This window comes from Lepidochelys kempii, chromosome 7 (assembly GCF_965140265.1).
Source record: "Lepidochelys kempii isolate rLepKem1 chromosome 7, rLepKem1.hap2, whole genome shotgun sequence".
Lineage (NCBI taxonomy): Eukaryota > Metazoa > Chordata > Testudines > Cheloniidae > Lepidochelys > Lepidochelys kempii.
The window spans coordinates 60,657,739-60,674,417 of NC_133262.1; the positions used below are offsets into that span (position 1 = coordinate 60,657,739).

The 16,679-nt window shown below is 53.9% G+C and overlaps 1 protein-coding gene across 4 annotated transcripts in view; it reads left to right on the forward strand.

Moving 5' to 3' along the window:
* The window catches only part of PAOX (polyamine oxidase), a 28,099-nt gene extending 15,044 nt beyond the window's left edge, over window positions 1-13,055 (forward strand). For 3 of the 4 annotated variants that reach the window (XM_073353093.1, XM_073353094.1, XM_073353091.1), the window contains 6 exons: window positions 1,242-1,731; window positions 2,938-3,137; window positions 9,500-9,755; window positions 10,841-10,953; window positions 11,702-11,859; window positions 12,814-13,055. In XM_073353093.1, coding sequence (XP_073209194.1) covers window positions 1,259-1,731; window positions 2,938-3,137; window positions 9,500-9,755; window positions 10,841-10,953; window positions 11,702-11,859; window positions 12,814-12,963 — 1,350 coding nt within the window. In that variant the 5' untranslated portion in view covers window positions 1,242-1,258 and the 3' untranslated portion in view covers window positions 12,964-13,055. Of the gene's footprint in view, window positions 1-118; window positions 390-1,241; window positions 1,732-2,937; window positions 3,138-9,499; window positions 9,756-10,840; window positions 10,954-11,701; window positions 11,860-12,813 lie in introns of those variants that run through there. The other variant, XM_073353090.1, reaches the window with a different exon arrangement.
* The last annotated feature ends 3,624 nt before the right edge of the window (window positions 13,056-16,679 follow it).

The following is a 16,679-nucleotide window of genomic DNA, read 5'->3' on the forward strand; positions in this document are numbered from 1 at the left end:
CTGCGGGCGCTGGGCCTGACACCGCCAGGACACCATGCGTGCCCCAGCTGAGTTCCCGCTGGTCGGTGCTGGGTGAGGGGAAAGGCTCTGCCCCCGCCCCGGGCTGCCCCTCTCTCAGTCCCACGCATCACATGGGACGGAGGATTGGGGCGGGGCAGGAGGCGGCGAAGGGCCGGGCCGGAGGCGGCGGCTCCCGGAGGCGGCGGGCGCTGCTGAGTTCCGCGGGATGGAGGCGGCTGGCGGGGCCCGACCCCGGGTGCTGGTGGTGGGCGCGGGGCTGGCGGGGCTCGGCGCTGCGCAGCGGCTCTCCAGCTCCCGAGCCTTCCCCCACCTGCGCCTGCTGGAGTCCACGGGCCGGGCCGGGGGCCGCGTCTGCTCCCAGCCATTCGGTACCCGCCGGGCGCCGCGGGGAGCTGGGCCCCGACCCACCCGGCGGCTGTGCCGGGGTGTGGCTTCCTGGGGCAGGGCACTGGCGAGCTGGGCCAGACGCGGGGACAGCAGGCTGGTGTGGCAGGCTCTGGGACAGCGCCCCTCTGCGTCCAGCTGCCTCTTGCTCTGCGGCCCAGCATGTGTCAGTGGGTGGGTGAGGGGATTCCCCCGGGGCTCTGACACAGAAACCTGGCTCTGCCTTTGAGTGGCCTGTGGGTGAACGATCCCCTCCTGGAAACGTGCACCCTGATCATGACTAGTGAGAACAACCACTCTGGGTGCTTCTTAACCCTCCCCCTCCCTGTTAGAGACCAGGATGAGACCTCTTGTGGGGGCAGTGTCCCTGCGCCTGGCTGTGTGTGTGTGTGCCAGGCTCTGGGGCAGCATCTCTGGGGTACAGGGTTGGGGTTCTCTGCTGGCGGGGGGGAGTAGCAGGCTGGGTGTGTCTGTGCCAGGCTGGGGGGTGGCATCCCTGGGACAGGGAGTTGGGGAGCTGTGCCAGGCTGGGGGGCAGCAGGCTGGGTGAGTCTGTGCCAGGCTGGGGGGTGGCATCCCTGGGACAGGGAGTTGGGGAGCTGTGCCAGGCTGGGGGGCAGCAGGCTGGGTGAGTCTGTGCCAGGCTGGGGGGTGGCATCCCTGGGACAGGGAGTTGGGGAGCTGTGCCAGGCGGGGGGGCAGCAGGCTGGGTGAGTCTGTGCCAGGCTGGGGGGTGGCATCCCTGGGACAGGGAGTTGGGGAGCTGTGCCAGGCGGGGGGGCAGCAGGCTGGGTGAGTCTGTGCCAGTGCTGTGTAATGTTTCCCCTGCCTCCTAGGGAGTGAAGTGGTGGAGATGGGCGCACACTGGATCCATGGACCCTCCAAGGAGAACCCTGTCTTCAAGCTGGCGTCCGACTACGGGCTGCTGGACGAGGAAGCCATGTCCGAAGAGAACCAGCAGATTGAGGTGGGGGGCCACCCCTTCCTGCCCACGGTTTTCTACTCCAACGCGGGACGAGTCCTGACCCCAGAGCTGGGGGAGGGGGTGAGGAACCTGTTCTCCACCCTGCTGGACCAGACGCGTGAGTTCCTGCACGTGCCGCAGGTCTCCGTGCCCAGTGTGGGCGAGTATCTGCGGAAGGAGATCGCCCAGCAGGTGAAGGAGTGGTCGGACGATGATGAAACCAAGTGGCTGAAGCTGGCCGTCCTTAACACGTACTTCAAGCTGGAGTGCTGCGTGTGTGGGACCGACAGCATGGATCACGTGGCGCTGGGGCCCTTTGGGGAGTATGCCATGCTCCCCGGCCTGGACTGCACCTTCCCTGGGTGAGTAGGGCAAGCTGGGGCTGGTTGCGCTTTCTCAGTGCTTGCAGGGTTTGAGAGTGACCTGGCGCAGCGTCCGCCCATCATAAGTAGAGTCCCGTGGAGTGGGAAAATCCAGCTCCCCCTTCCAGGCTCTGCAAACAACCCAGCCTCTGCTTTTAAAAATGGCCCTTCAGAGCAAAGAACTGGCTCCTAGCCCGCAGTGCAGGGAGCCTGCACAGTCCCAGCTGGCCCCGCCTGAGCCTGGAGCTGGAAAGGTGAAGGTGGGTGGGGCTTTCTCCCATGGAAGGCAGTGGGAAAGGCTCTTGCAGGTGTTGCATTGGGCCCAGCATAACAGGAGCTGTGTCCCTTGTTTAGGAGGAGCTGAGAGCTCTTTTCCGAGCCCTTAAAATGGGGAATGCAGGCAGGGGAGTGTTTCCACAGTGCTGTGTTTGCAGACAGCTGGGAGCAAGGCCCTGGCTGCTCAAGAAGCAGTGACCTTGTTGCAGTGTTGTTTGTGTCGTTGTCCCAGAGGGCAGCGCGGGGTGCGGTTTGCTGAGCCGAGGGCTTAGTGCCGCTCAGCAGGTACGGGTGACCTCTCGCTTGTCCAGGGTGGGCTCGTGTTATCCTGCATTGCCAGATGCTTAGCTTGTCCCCTATGTCTGTGCAAAGTGATAATAACACTACCAGCTCACTGGGCGGCAGGGTGCAGAGCCCCAGGTGCCCGCAGCCCTTGTGGTGGTGCCGTTTTGGGGCACACTGCCCGTAAAAAGAGAGACCCCCCACCCTCCACCTTCCTAGGAAGTTGAGTCTCCTGCTGGCGTGCGTGTGCCCATCTGTGTGTGTGTCTCCCTCACCCCTCTCCAGGTATTTCTCTGGTCTGCCCTGCACAGAGGGAGCCCAGCAGTCATACAGTCGCCCATGTGCTGGGGCACCCCAGTAGTCCAGGGCAACTCCAGCAGCAAGGGAGGCAGTGAGGGGGTGTCAGGCTCCCCAAGGGGAGCCAGGCCCGTGGCAGAGAGGGGGTGAATTAAAGCCCACTCTGCTGCCCCTCTCTCCTAAGCCTGGTCTGGGGCACTGGGGCTGCTCTGGGCCTTTCCCTGTGGGGAGGCAGCTGAACTTGCGTGTGGGTCTGTCTGAGCTTGGGGAGGAGGCCAGTGGCCCCCCAGCGAGGCCCAGGCTGATGCGCTGATGCTGATGCGCTGATGCTGGGCACTTCCTCTCCCGCAGCGGCTATGGAGGCCTGCCAGACTGCATGCTGACCTCGCTGCCCAAGGAGAGCGTGGTGTTCCACAAGCCAGTGACAGCAGTTCGCTGGGGTGGCTCCTACCGGGAGGAGAGCCAAGAGGGGCGGACGTTCCCAGTCCAGGTGGAGTGCGAGGACGGCGAGAGGTTCCTGGCAGATCACGTCATCGTCACAGTGCCTCTAGGTGAACCGCCTTGCGCCCCCGCCCTTGCTCCCGAGCGCCTCACTCCCAGCTGTTCCCACCGTGGCCCCTCTCTGGTGAATCAGACACTGCCCCGTGGGCTGGCTTGGCCGAGCCCTGCCCTGCCAGGACTCGCTGGCCTGTCTGCTGCCCGCGGGAAGGGCAGCTCCCAGCTGTCTGACACCCCAGCTGTGGCATTGTCCGTCCTCCCAGACCGAGCCCTGGTGAAACCCTATTGTGGGGTGTTATGCCGGGGAGGAAGGAGCTCTGGTAATAACCCAGCCTCCCCTCCCCCACCAAGGGGTTCTGTGCAAGAGAAACCAAATTTCAGTGCATTGTAAAACAAGAGCACGAGCCGGCTTTGATCAGTCCGACAGACCCCATTCCCCTCGCTCACCTGTCCCCTGGGATGCGCTTTGCTAGATCTCCTGGCCCCAGGGAGTCTTCAGGGCAGAGAAGACCCAAACCTTCAGTGTCAAAACCCAGGAGGAGAAAGACCCTTGGGTAGCATCTCTGTACCTCCTGAAGAAGCTGAGGGGCCCATGCCCAGCTGCGCAGAGAGTACAAGCTGGGCAGTACGGCATTCCAGCACCCACGCCCGGAGGGGGTAGCAGGATAAATGGGGGCAGCCCTTGTGCACCCTGTGGGACTGAAGGAAAGGCCTTCCAGCTGGTCAGACTTGGGAGGCTTCCCATGGGGAGGGCTCGCCAGGAAGGGCACCCAGATCTCTGCCCTGATGCTGGGCGAACCCAATCGGTAATGCAGCAGCTGGTTCCCGCAGGGGGCGGATGTGGGAGCTCCACTGCATCCCCCAGTTCAGAGAACCAGTGTGCAGGGCCCCTGAGGACAGAGACGCGGCTGCACATCTCACCAAGGGCTCTGGAGACAGCCTCACCTTTGGAGGCCCCTTGATGGATTGTCCATCTTGGCCCAGTGGTTCCTACCATCCAGGCCTGCCCTTTCCCAGATGATCGCAGACACCAGCACTGAGTCGCAGTGGCCACAGCAAGGGCTTGTGCCCTGGACAATGAGGTGCCTGCAGATTCAGCGCCTGGGCACGTGTTGTGTCTGCTGCTTCAGCACCAGGGTGGATTTGATTTAAATCAAATTGATTTAAATCATGATTTAAATCACTAGTTAGGAAGACTCGGATTTAATCATGGATTTCTACATAAAAGTGCATTCTTGTTGGTTGTTACCAACCTGAAGATCCTGCATGTTCAGACATCTTCCTTTCATCATCTTCAGCGCAGCTTCTCCTGAGAACGAACACTTCTCGTGATGTTTCATTGGGGAACCAGGCCTTGCATTTCTTTGTTTGCATTTTGCACACATGCCTGTTTTACCCACAGGTAGAGGAACTTCATTAAAATATTCCCAAACTGGGTCTCTTTTACGGCCTGCTGCCAGTATAGGTTTTCCCTTCTAGTGGGAGAATGGTATGGTAGATCTCAAATCAATGAAGGCTACACTCAGAAAGACCTCGAGACTTCTGGAATATACTGCTCAAACAGTTTCACTTTTGTTTCTGTTGCCTGTCCCTCCCTTCTCACATTTATCTCCAGACTTCATCTCCTTGTCCAGATCTATTCTGCCCCCAACACTTCATTGAACTTTTAGAAACTTTGCACTTTTAGAGAGAGGTAAGGGATTGGCTCTGTGTACACAAATTTGCAGAGGAACAATAGGGTTGCGGTCTGTTATTTCTCACCTCTATTTATTTATTTAAAAATATTTTTGCTGTTAACAAGCATGTTATCTCTGGAGAGACAAATCCAGTTTGAGAACTGCAAAACTAAGCATCTCTGATGGTATCTTCTAGACTGAACCCTGAGTCCCATTGGATAGATAGAAAGATTAACCTAAATAATCTATACAGAAGCCCCTGGAACCCCATAAGATTGGATCCCTAATCCATGAACTATTGAAACTCATTTACAAAATTTTTCTTAATCATTACATGAATATATTGTCTCATACTATAGAATTAGAATTTATAATCCTTATTCCATGACGAGATGTCTTTGAGCTATAATGTATCTTAATTAAAACTATTTTTAGATAGTTTTTTTCCCTCAAAAAGCATTTTATCAAAAAAATCCAATTTAAATAAAATCCATTAAAAAATCGATTTTTTTTTTTAAAAAAAATCACTGATTTTTATCCACCCTGTTCAGCACCCACCAAAAATGTGGCTCTGGGCTTTGCCAGCCACGCCCACCCTCGCCAGCTCTGTCCTGCTGCAGCAGGGGCATTGAGAGCCCCGCAGGAGCAGCTGAGCAGCGCAGGGATGGAGTTCTCCCAGCCAACGGCCCAGGACCAGAACTGACCCCCAGGAGCAATTGGATGGGTGTGGAGCTCGGCCAGGTCCCTCTGCCCTGACCTGGTCTCCTTGCAGCAACCGTACGCTCAGGCTGTGGATGAGGCCGAGACCTTGGTGCCGGGTGGCATCCATGCTGTGCTCAGTTATACAGAGGCCTGGGTGGTTAATGACGAAGGACCCTGGGCTATCGCAGCCATGTATCCAGAGCAGAGAAGTGGCCATGGCCGCTTCAAACAATGCTTGTGGCTTTTATAAAGAGCCAAGACTTAGAGCGTGCTGGGATGGCTGGTAAGGCTGCCAGGAGGAGTGTATGGGTCAATCTGCTCTCTGTAGCAGAGACCAAGGGAGAGGGGCCAGCTCCCCTTTTGCAGTCTGTCTCAGTGTGCCGGTGCCCAGGTGAGGTGGAGCCCATCCAACAAGGGGCTTGGAGGCAGCTCTGCGAAGGGCACCATGAGGGGCAGGATCGCTGGCTGTGGCTGCTGCAGCAGTGCCAGGGACAGCAGCAGATTAACTTTCTCAGACCAAGCCCAGGAATTGACCCCACTGCCAAGCTGGGTGTGATCTGAGTGAGGACAGATGGCTGTCAACCAGGATGTGCCAGTTCACCACATACTAGGGGAACTGAAACCCCGGTGGGCTTGGGAAGGTCAGGGGGTGGAGCACATGCTGCTCAGCGAGGGAGAGAGACAATGAGATGTCAGCCGTGCTGAGTGGCCCTTGGCAAGGGTGTGGAGCAGCTGCGTGAGAGCTGAGGGGACCTGCCGAGGAAGAGCAAGGGTGGTGGCCATGTTTGCTGCTCTGGGAGGAGTGCAGGAGGCTGGGATGTTTGGGTCCTGCCCACCCTGGCAGGGCCTCCAGGCAGTGCCTGCTGGCTGGTTAAGGGGAAAGCCTTGGTACTCGAAGCTGTTTAAAAGTGCTGTTTGTCGCCCGTTTCAGCCCAGCACTATAGAAGGAAGCTCTCCACACCCCAGCTGAGTGTGTGAAGGGCTGAGAATGCCCCATCCACATCTCAGCTAGCCAAGGAGTGCTCCCCCAAACCGAACACCCCTGCTATCTCTGCAGCAAAGAACCCCTTCCCTTAAAACTCTTTCTGCCTCTACCTGTCCTACAGGAGCAAAACATGGCCCAAGCCCATTGTCTCCCCGCTGGCAGGGCCCCGGATTGATGGCTTCCTGCCCCGCCCCCAGCCAAGCAGGGGCAGGACTAACTGCAGTCAGTCTGGGGATTAAATCTAGCCTGTCTGGCGTGGTCCTGCTCTCTCCCCTGGGTCAGATCCCTTCTCCAGCATTCAGGAGGCAGCAAACACTTTTTGTCATTGTTCGGTTCTTGAAAAGAAGTCATCCAGGAGACTTGCAATGTCCAGTTCAGAGGTAGAGTTCTTATGAATGTGCAGAAATGCCAAGTGATTTAGACATTCTTGGCCCATTGTTGTTCGCAAATAATTTTTCAGTCTGCACGGGAAACTGAATGATCGCTCAGCGGTGCAGGTTGTAGTTGGAATTGCGTAGCACAATTTCAGGAGAGTTGTAACTTTTGACATGTCACTCAAGCCTTCATTTTGTTTCAGAAATTGCTTCACTTTGCTCACCGAATTAAGCTGGTAATTTCTCGATCTGCAAATATCACTCAACATTTCTAAATGAAGAGAGAGCCTTTCCGTGTTAATGTCACCATGGAAAGCTTCACTTATTGGGACACTGTCCCATTTCAAGCCATTTACTGCATCAGTTATATGCTTCTCCAATTTTACTGGGAATGTAAAGCTTTCCATTGAAAACCCCTGTTCAATGACAGCTTTGCGAGCATAAATGATCCTGACATATATTTAATGAAAATACTGTTTGGGGTCACTGAAAGTGTGAGGAAGGCTTCCTTGGTCAAGCCATCTTGGTGGCTTGTGTTTTCTCGGGAATGTGGGATCATCTAAATAAAGATTTCTTGCCTTCTCTCTTGTTGTTTCCCAGAAGTGACTGTATGATGAGTTGGTGCTCATCCCACTTGCACCTCTTGCAACAGGCCAACTTTCTTCATAACGCTTGCCAATGACATGTTTAGGTTTTGAATTTTTGCATTAACGTTTTCTACAGAACCCATGCATTTCACAAGAACTGTTAGTGTGAGGTGCGTTGAAAAAGATTGAAGTTGCTTCAAGAATCCACTGCATTTTGAGCCAAATTCATCTGAAGAATGACTAAATTCATCCAGGCAGTTGATCATGGCCTCGTAGTTGTTGAACAGTGATTTAACGCTGCTGATCATTAGTGTCCATCTTATTGGGCACAATGGTCGTAAAGAAGGCTCCTCTTCTCTCTGAATGCTGCGATATGCTTTGGTGACTCCCTGAAGGCATTGATGAGATCTTTCACCATTGAAAACATATCACGACATTCTGGATGCAGGGCATCCGGCGTAGCAGGGTTAAGGGAATGTGCAGCACAGTGCACAAATTCCGCTCTTGATCCTTCACTGTGGCTTGGACCCCAGTAAATTTGCCAGACACATTACTGGCTCCATGGTAACACTGCCCCCGGTAATTGGAAAAGGGCAAATCACACCTGAGAAGCATATCTTCCACAATTTTGAAAAGAGAAGCAGCATCCATTGCGTCGGTTTGGTAAAACCCAAAAAACACCTCATAAATCTCCCAGTCTTCGCTAGAAAAGAACCTTAAAGAAGAACTTACTCGTTCTTTTCTTGACGACTCAGCAGTCTCATCCATTACAATGGCATAAACTTAAAAGCCTTTATCTTTTGCACAGTTTCTCTTAACACCATCATTGCCATCATTTTGCTTATTTCGTTAATAACCTCATGTGACAGTCACTTGTATTTTGTGTGACTAGGCCACTGTCCCAGTTCCTCTGAATCTGTGCTGTGAAGCAACAAGGGCTGCATCAAATTTGAACCACTCTCATTAGGTCCACATAATGCTATGCCTTGTTGAGGTAGGTACTGAATACTGTAAACAAATTTGTAGTTTATTCCTAGCTGCTTGTGATTCTTTTCTGTAACTGCTGACATTAGTGCAGAAACATTTACCTGTGATTACAGAGCAGCCTGCTTCATTACTGCTTCCTTGTGACAGGAGGATTTTTTGTGTGCTGTAAAACCAATCTTGAAAATAAACGTTGGTTCAGCCTTCAGACACAATATTAAGATCTTCTTTTCAGAACCTTTTTTTCTCTGTCTAATTTTTTATTGTACTCCAAGCACGTAAATCTTGATAGCCAAGATTGCTGAAAACTCCTGTTCTTATCTTGTCGTTTTGCCGTCACTTGATGAATGACCCTTTTTTTCTTTTTCTCTGGGTAACTTTTATTAAGAATTTATCCATTGTTGATCATTATTACTGGTCTTACAAATCGAGAATTTGTTGCAGGCATAAGATGAAGCTACACACGCCGGGGCCACAAGATTGCGAGGGCCAATTAAAAGTGGAAAGTCAGCAGCAGCACTCGCCTGCTTCAATATGTTATATTTTGTGGTACACTTACACAACCACTTATATACTTTATTTTAAGGAGTATAAAATAATCAAGGATTGTGCTAAACACTATCATCCCCCAAGACCGCCGAAGTTGCCTGTTTTTTCCCTCAGGCACCCAAACAGTATCCGGACGCCTTTCAAATGAAGCCGGATCAGGGCCTTATTTGTAAGAGATGCAACAGTGCGGAGTGGGTGAATTCACGACACAGACTTTCAACCTTCTGCTTAGACAATGACGAAAATGACACCAGTCTGCATCACAGTCCCACGTCATTGTCATCTTTGTGTTTGCAGACTGTTTGAAGCCTGCACGTTGCAAAAGCACCTTGATAATTTAGCCTGCTTTCACGACGCAGGGTTGCGCTACCTTAAGAAATAAGGTTAAGCGTGCCCTTCAAGTTGATGCTCAGTGGACAACTGTGAACAGAGATATTGTTCACGTCAAAATGTATGTAAAATATAAGCCCAAACATTGTTGGAGCTGGGCCCACATTCTTGAATAGTGGTGGAGCGCAGGCACCATGGGCCCATATAACTCACCGCCTATGTTCGTAGGATTCCTTAAAGAGCATCATGAGACCTTTATCGACCCTCCGCTGCCACCCCGGAAAGCAGACGCCATTAGAAAGCTGGGCTTCGGGACGAACAACAAGATCTTCCTGGAGTTTGAGCAGCCGTTCTGGCCACCGGACTGCCAACTGATCAAGGTTGTCTGGGAGGACGAGTCTCCTCTGATAGAGGCTGGGACTGACCTGCAGGCCGGCTGGTTCAGAAAACTTCCCTGCTTCGTAGTCCTCCAGCCACCGGAACAGTATGTGGGGGCCTGGGTTGGGGCATGGTAACTGGCGTCTGGGGGTGCTCTGGGTTAGAACAGATGGTACATTTCAGCTTATAAGAATGCCACACACCAGCCCCACACTTCCCTGTCATTCAGGGGACTGGTTCATGGCAGCATTGTGGCCTTTTCTCACTGGAGCCATCCAGCAAAGTCTACCCACTCAGCCCCTTGAGAACTGTCAGTACCCAGCTAAGTGGGCAGGATGCCAGGGGCCAAATACTGGGCAATGAATGTTACTGACCGGGCCTTGTAGAATTGATTCATCCATTCCAGTTTATGTAAAACCCTTGGTTCTTGCCCTTGTAGCAGCACAGAGAATTTTCTGAGTGTGGCCCAAGTGTAACTGTTGCAGTGTTGCTTTCCTAAGTCTGCCGACAGGCAGCTCCAGTGCTGCTCAGAGCTCTGCCAAGCAGCAGAGTGCATCTGTAACCCTAAGAGCCCCTAACGCCCACTGGCATAGGTTACACTGTCTCCCATCAGACCTTCCAACTCACTCCACCCACCCCTCCGTTATCACAGTATTAATTCAAAGGGTTCTGTCACCCCTAAAAGCGTGAAAGCAGCTCTCTTGCCACCCTGAGTGTGCCCTGCTCCCAACAGAGTTCTGGCTCACAGCCATCCTTAAGTGTGCCAGTCTCTCTTCACTCAGCATATTTCCCCTGCTCCCAGCAGAGTCCAGGCCCACAGCTATTTCTTACCTGTACCAGTGACTCACCGCACCTGGGAGTTTTGGGCCACAGCACCTGCCAGCGGTGCCTCAGTTTCCCTGCTGGTTGAAGCGCTGGCCTGCAACTTTCCCACCATTCCCAGCAGTCGTCTTTGCTCTCAGCGGAGTTGTGTCCCCCAGCTATTTACCTAGCTGTACCAGTGTCCCCCCCATGCCTAGAAGATCCTCGCTCTGGAATCATAGAATCATAGAATATCAGGGTTGGAAGGGACCCCAGAAGGTCATCTAGTCCAACCCCCTGCTCAAAGCAGGACCAATTCCCAGTTAAATCATCAATTCCCAGTTAAATCATCATACTGTTGAATGAAGCTGCTCACCTGTCTTTTCTTAGGTATGGGCACGTCCTCTGTGGCTTTATTGCTGGGAAGGAATCTGAGTACATGGAGACCCTCAGTGACGCTGAAGTTCTTACGGCCTTAACAGATGTAATCCGTAGACTAGCAGGTAACCCCCCTACTGGCCCACATGTGAACTCTTCGGTCCATTGGCCTGAGCTTTCAAAGGGACTAGTGATGTTGGGGCCTTGCTGCCTGGGGCCTCAGTTTGACTTGCCTTAAAGGGACCTGCTTTTCAGCAAGTGCTGGGCACCCTCCCTCTGGAAATCAGGCCTCTCCCTGGTGCCTCCAGCTGAGGCCCCCCAAAGCACTAGCCTCTTTTGAAAATGGAGGCCATGAACCAGAAGCCGAGCGCTCCACGCGACCAGAGCCCCACCGTAGGAAGCGAGCCACCCACCATGTGGAGGAAGAGGTTGCCTGGGGCGATGGCGGCCGTTGAGATTCCAGCTTTGCTGCGTTAGTTGAAGTGTGAGGCCCCGCGTTGGTTCGCAGAGCTGACTGCGGAGGTAGGTGCCTGTAGGGTGTGGAACAGTGAGCTAGGCTCTTCAGCCATGTCCCGGTTTGTAAATGATGCGTAAGCAGATGGCATTATCCCCCTCCTCATCTGCTAGCACACTCTGGGTGGGATCCCAAATGACCCCTTCCTGCATGGCCCCTTGTTGTTCACTCTGAAGCCCTGTTATAATCCTGAACTGGAGCTGAACAGGTGACTCACCTGGTCTGGTTGCTAGGGTGAGTTGCAGATCAGCTCTGCATGTCTGTGCAGGGTCCTAGCACCTGATGCTCTATGAATGCAGCTTGTGCTCTGAGATACAGGCCCCCTTGCCGGGTGTTCAGCTGCTGTGTTTGTGGTGCAGGGAACCCTCACCTCGCCCCACCGAAGAAGGTGCTGCGATCTCAGTGGCACAGCGCTCCATATACCAGAGGCTCCTACAGTTACGTGGCCGTCGGCAGTTCAGGAAACGACATTGACGCACTGGCTCAACCCCTTCCCGAGGATGCAGCTGACCCCTGGGTAATGGGTTTGTTTTCATACCTGAGTACAGTAGCGAAGGAGTGCCGTGTTCCTTCTGCACGGCCTGTGGGGTGAACAACTGCAGTTGCCGTGTGGGGCTGGAGATGGGAATTAGCTGTCTTTGTTTGATTGTGACCGTCCTTTCTGATGTTTTCCCCCACCGTCTCTTGCTGCTCCCTCTGTTCTGACTGGTCAGGGCCCAGCTGCTGCATTGTATCCCTCTGCTGCGGTTTGGAGCATTTCTCCCTGGTTGGCTGGCATAGCATGGGGCATTGCAACAGGCTTTGCCGCCCTGGGGAAATCTCCCCCCTTGCACTAGTGCAGCCGGAGCTCTGGTAGGGCTAATGTGGGGATGGATGACACACCAGATGCTGGCATTTGTCAACTGTGAGCAGGGCTAGATGTGCTGATTGGGCAAAAATGCCCAATCCCTGCTGCAGCACAGCACGAGAATAATGGCTGCAGCATTGGCGCATGTGCCAAGGAAAATGGGAAGGGCAGCTTGGCATTGAAATACCCAGGGAATCCACTGCTTAACAAAGCCCCATTCATCAAGAGCTAAACTAGGAGGTTGGCTCTGGGCCTCCCCCAGCCATAATGAACCTACAGGGCATGGGTATATTGCAGCAAAGCCCGTGTGGATGGTTCAACAAAATGCCATAGGCACCATGACCCTGGGCAGGTCACTGGGACATTTGCTGTACCCAGCGTGGGAAGTGCCATGGGAGGTGTGGTATATGTAGTGCTGTGCACGTACAAAGCTGTGGCTGCAGTGGGGATCACCCCGGTAGTCCCCCTCCCTGGTTCTGTGTGCGTGACGCATCCTGTGGGAAGCTGGATGATGATCCCTGAAAGGGGCACGCAGCCACCTTTCCGCGTGAGTCTAAGAACACCGTGATTAACCTTGCGAGTGCTGTTCTGTGCTCACGCCTGCTTCTGCCCTTCCCATTGCAGCCGCTGCAGGTTCTCTTTGCCGGAGAAGCCACGCACCGGACTTTCTACTCCACCACGCATGGGGCCCTTTTGTCGGGCTGGCGGGAGGCCGACCGTCTGCTCAGCCTGTATGACACGTCTGAATCCCACCAGCACAAGCCTCAGCTCTGATGCCGCTCGCTTCTCCCTGCTGCCGGGATGCAGAGGTCTCTGGTTTCCAGCTCATTCCTCAACCTCCAATTTCTTCTGTCCCCTGCTGTTGCCAAGGGAAAGGGATTAGTTTGTGTCTAGCTGGCATGCCCGCTCTTTGTGGCTTGTCTCTCTGATCTCCCTGCGATCAGACTAAAGGCTGGGTGGCTGTAGGCTTGAACCCAGCGCTGGGAGCTGCAGCACCCCCACGGATGAGGGTGACTAGGGAACTGAAATGCCACCTAACTATGCAATGGAGTGCTGTCAGTAGAAACAAGTAAATCTCTATCGTTAGGGCTTTGCGGTTGCAGCTTGTCTTCTTTGTCTGCTCCTGAGAGCAGCATGGTAGCCAGGATGCTCCTGAGACAGGTGGCGTAAATGTGTGACTCACATGCCAGGCCACAAACCCCGGTCGCTCCTGAAACAGGTGGTGTAAACGTGTGACCCAAGCCCCGAACACTCCTGAGACAGCCGCTGTAAAGTTGTGACCCACAAGCCAGGTCACAAACCCCGAACACTCCTGAGACAGGCGGTGTAAATGTGTGACGCACAAGCCCCGGTGAAAGCAATGGGCAGAGTTCCGTTCTCTCCAGCGAGCCTTGACTTCAGCTCTGACCACATGCGACATTCTCACCGCTAGGGTGGGAGTCAGCCCATGGAAAAGGCCTGGTGGCCCCATATCCAGTATGGGCCTGTGCCCAAGGTGTGGGGAAGATAGAACTGGGTGCTGTGCCCCTCAGCCTGCTCCATGGACACCAGCAGCAAGTCCAGGTAATACAGTCTGAGGGAAACCTAGGGGCAGCCACCTCTCTTGGGCCATAGCATGAGTTCTCCATTGTCTAGGACAGGGGTGGCCAACCTGAGCCTGAGAAGGAGCCAGAATTTACCAATGAACATTACCAAAGAGCCACAGTAATACATCAGCAGCCCCCCATCCACTACCCCGCTTTAGCCCCCAGCACCTCCCACCCACTGGCAGCCCCACCAATCAACACCTCCCCCTCCCTCCCCACTCCTTCCGCCCACCACAATCAGCTGTTTCACAGTGTGCAGGAGGCTCTGGTGGGGAGGAGCGAGGGCATGGCGGTCTCAGGGAAAGGGGTGGAGTGGTGGTAGGACCCGGGGCAGAGCAGGGGGTTGAGCATCGAGCACCCCACAGCACATTGGAAAGTTAGCATCTGTAGCGCCAGCCTCAGAGTCGGCGTCTTTGCAAGGAGCCGCATATTAACCTCTGAAGAGCCGCATGCGGCTCTGCAGCCACAGGTTGGCCACCCCCGGTCTAGGAGTTCGTTCACCCCGTTCCTGTGACTGTGCAGACAGGAGGGAGAGGAGCACTGGGCTCTCGTTGCTGGTGCCCAAAGGCCTGGAACATGCTGCTCCTGTTCAAAGCAGAGCAGTTCCTGGGGCCGAGCATCCCCTCCCTTTGCCAGCAGGAGATACCCCACGAATCTTACACACGTCCTGGAGTGTGAAAGCATAATTTGGCCTGGGCTTATCTTCTCCCTGGAAAAGGTTAGTGCCAGGTTAAACTTCCTCCAAACTCAGCTGCCCAGATTTAAGCCATGTACAAGGCAGAAGCCATGGAGATGAGCTGCGGGAGCCAGGACAACAGCAGCTGAGGCTGTGGTGTACTCAGGCAGTGCTGCAGGGGTGGGAACAGCAGGGCCAATGATGATGCTAAGGTTATGGCGTGGAGTGAAGGGTGGAGTTAGTAGGGGCAGACATGCAGCTGTGGGTGGAGACTCTTCTCACCCAGGAGAGCTGGTGTCCAGTGGCTTCAGTTTCCTTATCAGAAGAGGCATGGAAAGGGCAGTTTCTGCTTGTAGCCATCGGGACCCCCACAGCAACATGACTGTGCAACGGGGGACTAGGAACACAAACACACACCCAGCACTCTGCTGAGCTAGGGAGTGAGCCCAGCCCTGGGAAGAGACAGGTGGATTTAGTAGCACCAAAGCCCAAGGAGTTGTTGACAAGAATGGCAACGTAGGAGGCATAGGTGGTGGGGGCAGAACTGAACTACAGGAGGGGGTAGGGGCTCATTTTCTATCCTCCCAGGCTGCTGGCCTGAAGATCCTAGAGCACTGAGAGATAGCAGGGAAAGGAGGAGATTGTAGGCGTGAGGAGCGGGGAAGAGAATCCATTGGGACAATCTAGGACAAAAGGAGGGAGGCCCGCCCTGGACACTTGGCAAAAGGAAGGAGGGAGGATCTGAAATCAGCATGGGGTGGTGGTAAGGAAAGGAGCAGCCAGCCTTGATGTGGGGTACTGTCCTGTCTACAGTGACACTGGGAACAATTCCATTTCACAGCCATCACCCTGCTCTTGAGCCAGAAACCCTAGTGCCCTTCTGTCCCCCTCCCAAAGCACCATCTGCTGGTCACACTGAACTGCCAGCTGCTGTGCAACGTCCCAAGCAGGACAGACTTGTTGGAGGATTTGCTACAAGAAGCTGCCCAGGCAGTAAATCACTGCAGAGGAGTGTCCCATCTACCGTGCTATCAGGACCAAGGTTCAGCCTGCTGCGAAGACAGCCTCTGCGGCCAGCAGCCAAGCTGCTGTGAAGTGAGACTGCATCTGTTGGGGCTGGAACACAACAGACCCAGTGGGGCTGTCGCCTGTAACTTAGAAATGAGCTCAAGCAATGCCCGCCACACTCAGAGATAAAGGAGGGGGGAATGAGGTGTCAACAGCACCCCTTAGCCTTCTCCCAGCAGCCTTGGCACCACACAGAGTTGCATGTTTCAGGCAAGTACTCTGAGCCCCAGCCCTTATTCTTAGAAAACTAATACATTGCCATTCTGTCAGTTGAATAAAGCGCCACCCTCCCCTCCTTCTGCCCAACGGGAAGATAGAGACTTCTTAGACCAGAGGTTCTCACCCTGCGGGTGCAGAGTGTATTCTGGGGAGCACAAGAAGCTTTAGGGGAAAAAACCCACACTTTACACATTCAGAGCTGGGCAGTCACAGAGCGGTGGCTGCTATGCGGCACTCAGAGTTGGGGGCTGTAAACTAGTACGGACACAAAGAAGGGAGGTGTGACCAAATAAGTTTGAGAACCATTTACACCGCTAATTTCAGACCTATAGCACAAGTTCAGATCTGACATGCACTTAAACCCCCATAGACCAAGTCTGGTTAGATCTGAACACATGAAGCCCAGTGCTGTTCCCTGCTAAGTGAGTGCAAACTCTAAGAAACCTACTGTAATGAAGTGGTGAGTCACGTTTCGACCCTGTGGCAATTCCCCGTCATGTGAGAGTCTATGTATTTTTTCTGGCTGGAGGAATCTTACCACATACCTCTGTACGTTCCCCTGCGTACATGGCATTGGCCACATTGAAGGAGGTCTGCATGCTGGTTATTTCATTCTTTTCACACTTCTAGCAAAAGGACAAATGTTGCCTAAAGGCAGTTATTTTACTCAGCATTTCAGGAAGTGAGCAGCAAAAATGATGATAGAGGCAGCCCCAACTTCTCCAACTAAGGCTATACAATGGTTTCTGTTTCACACCGCTTCCAGTCACTCACGGGTCTGCAAACCTCATGCAGTTTGGGCTCCTGCTATTCACACTTGCTTTCTGGCAGAAGACAGTATTAAAAAAGGTTTCAGCTGCCTTGAAGTATTAGAGCCGTGGGAGAGGGAATACACTCACCATTATTAAAAATACCTGGCCTAATGTGTTCAACAACTCTGT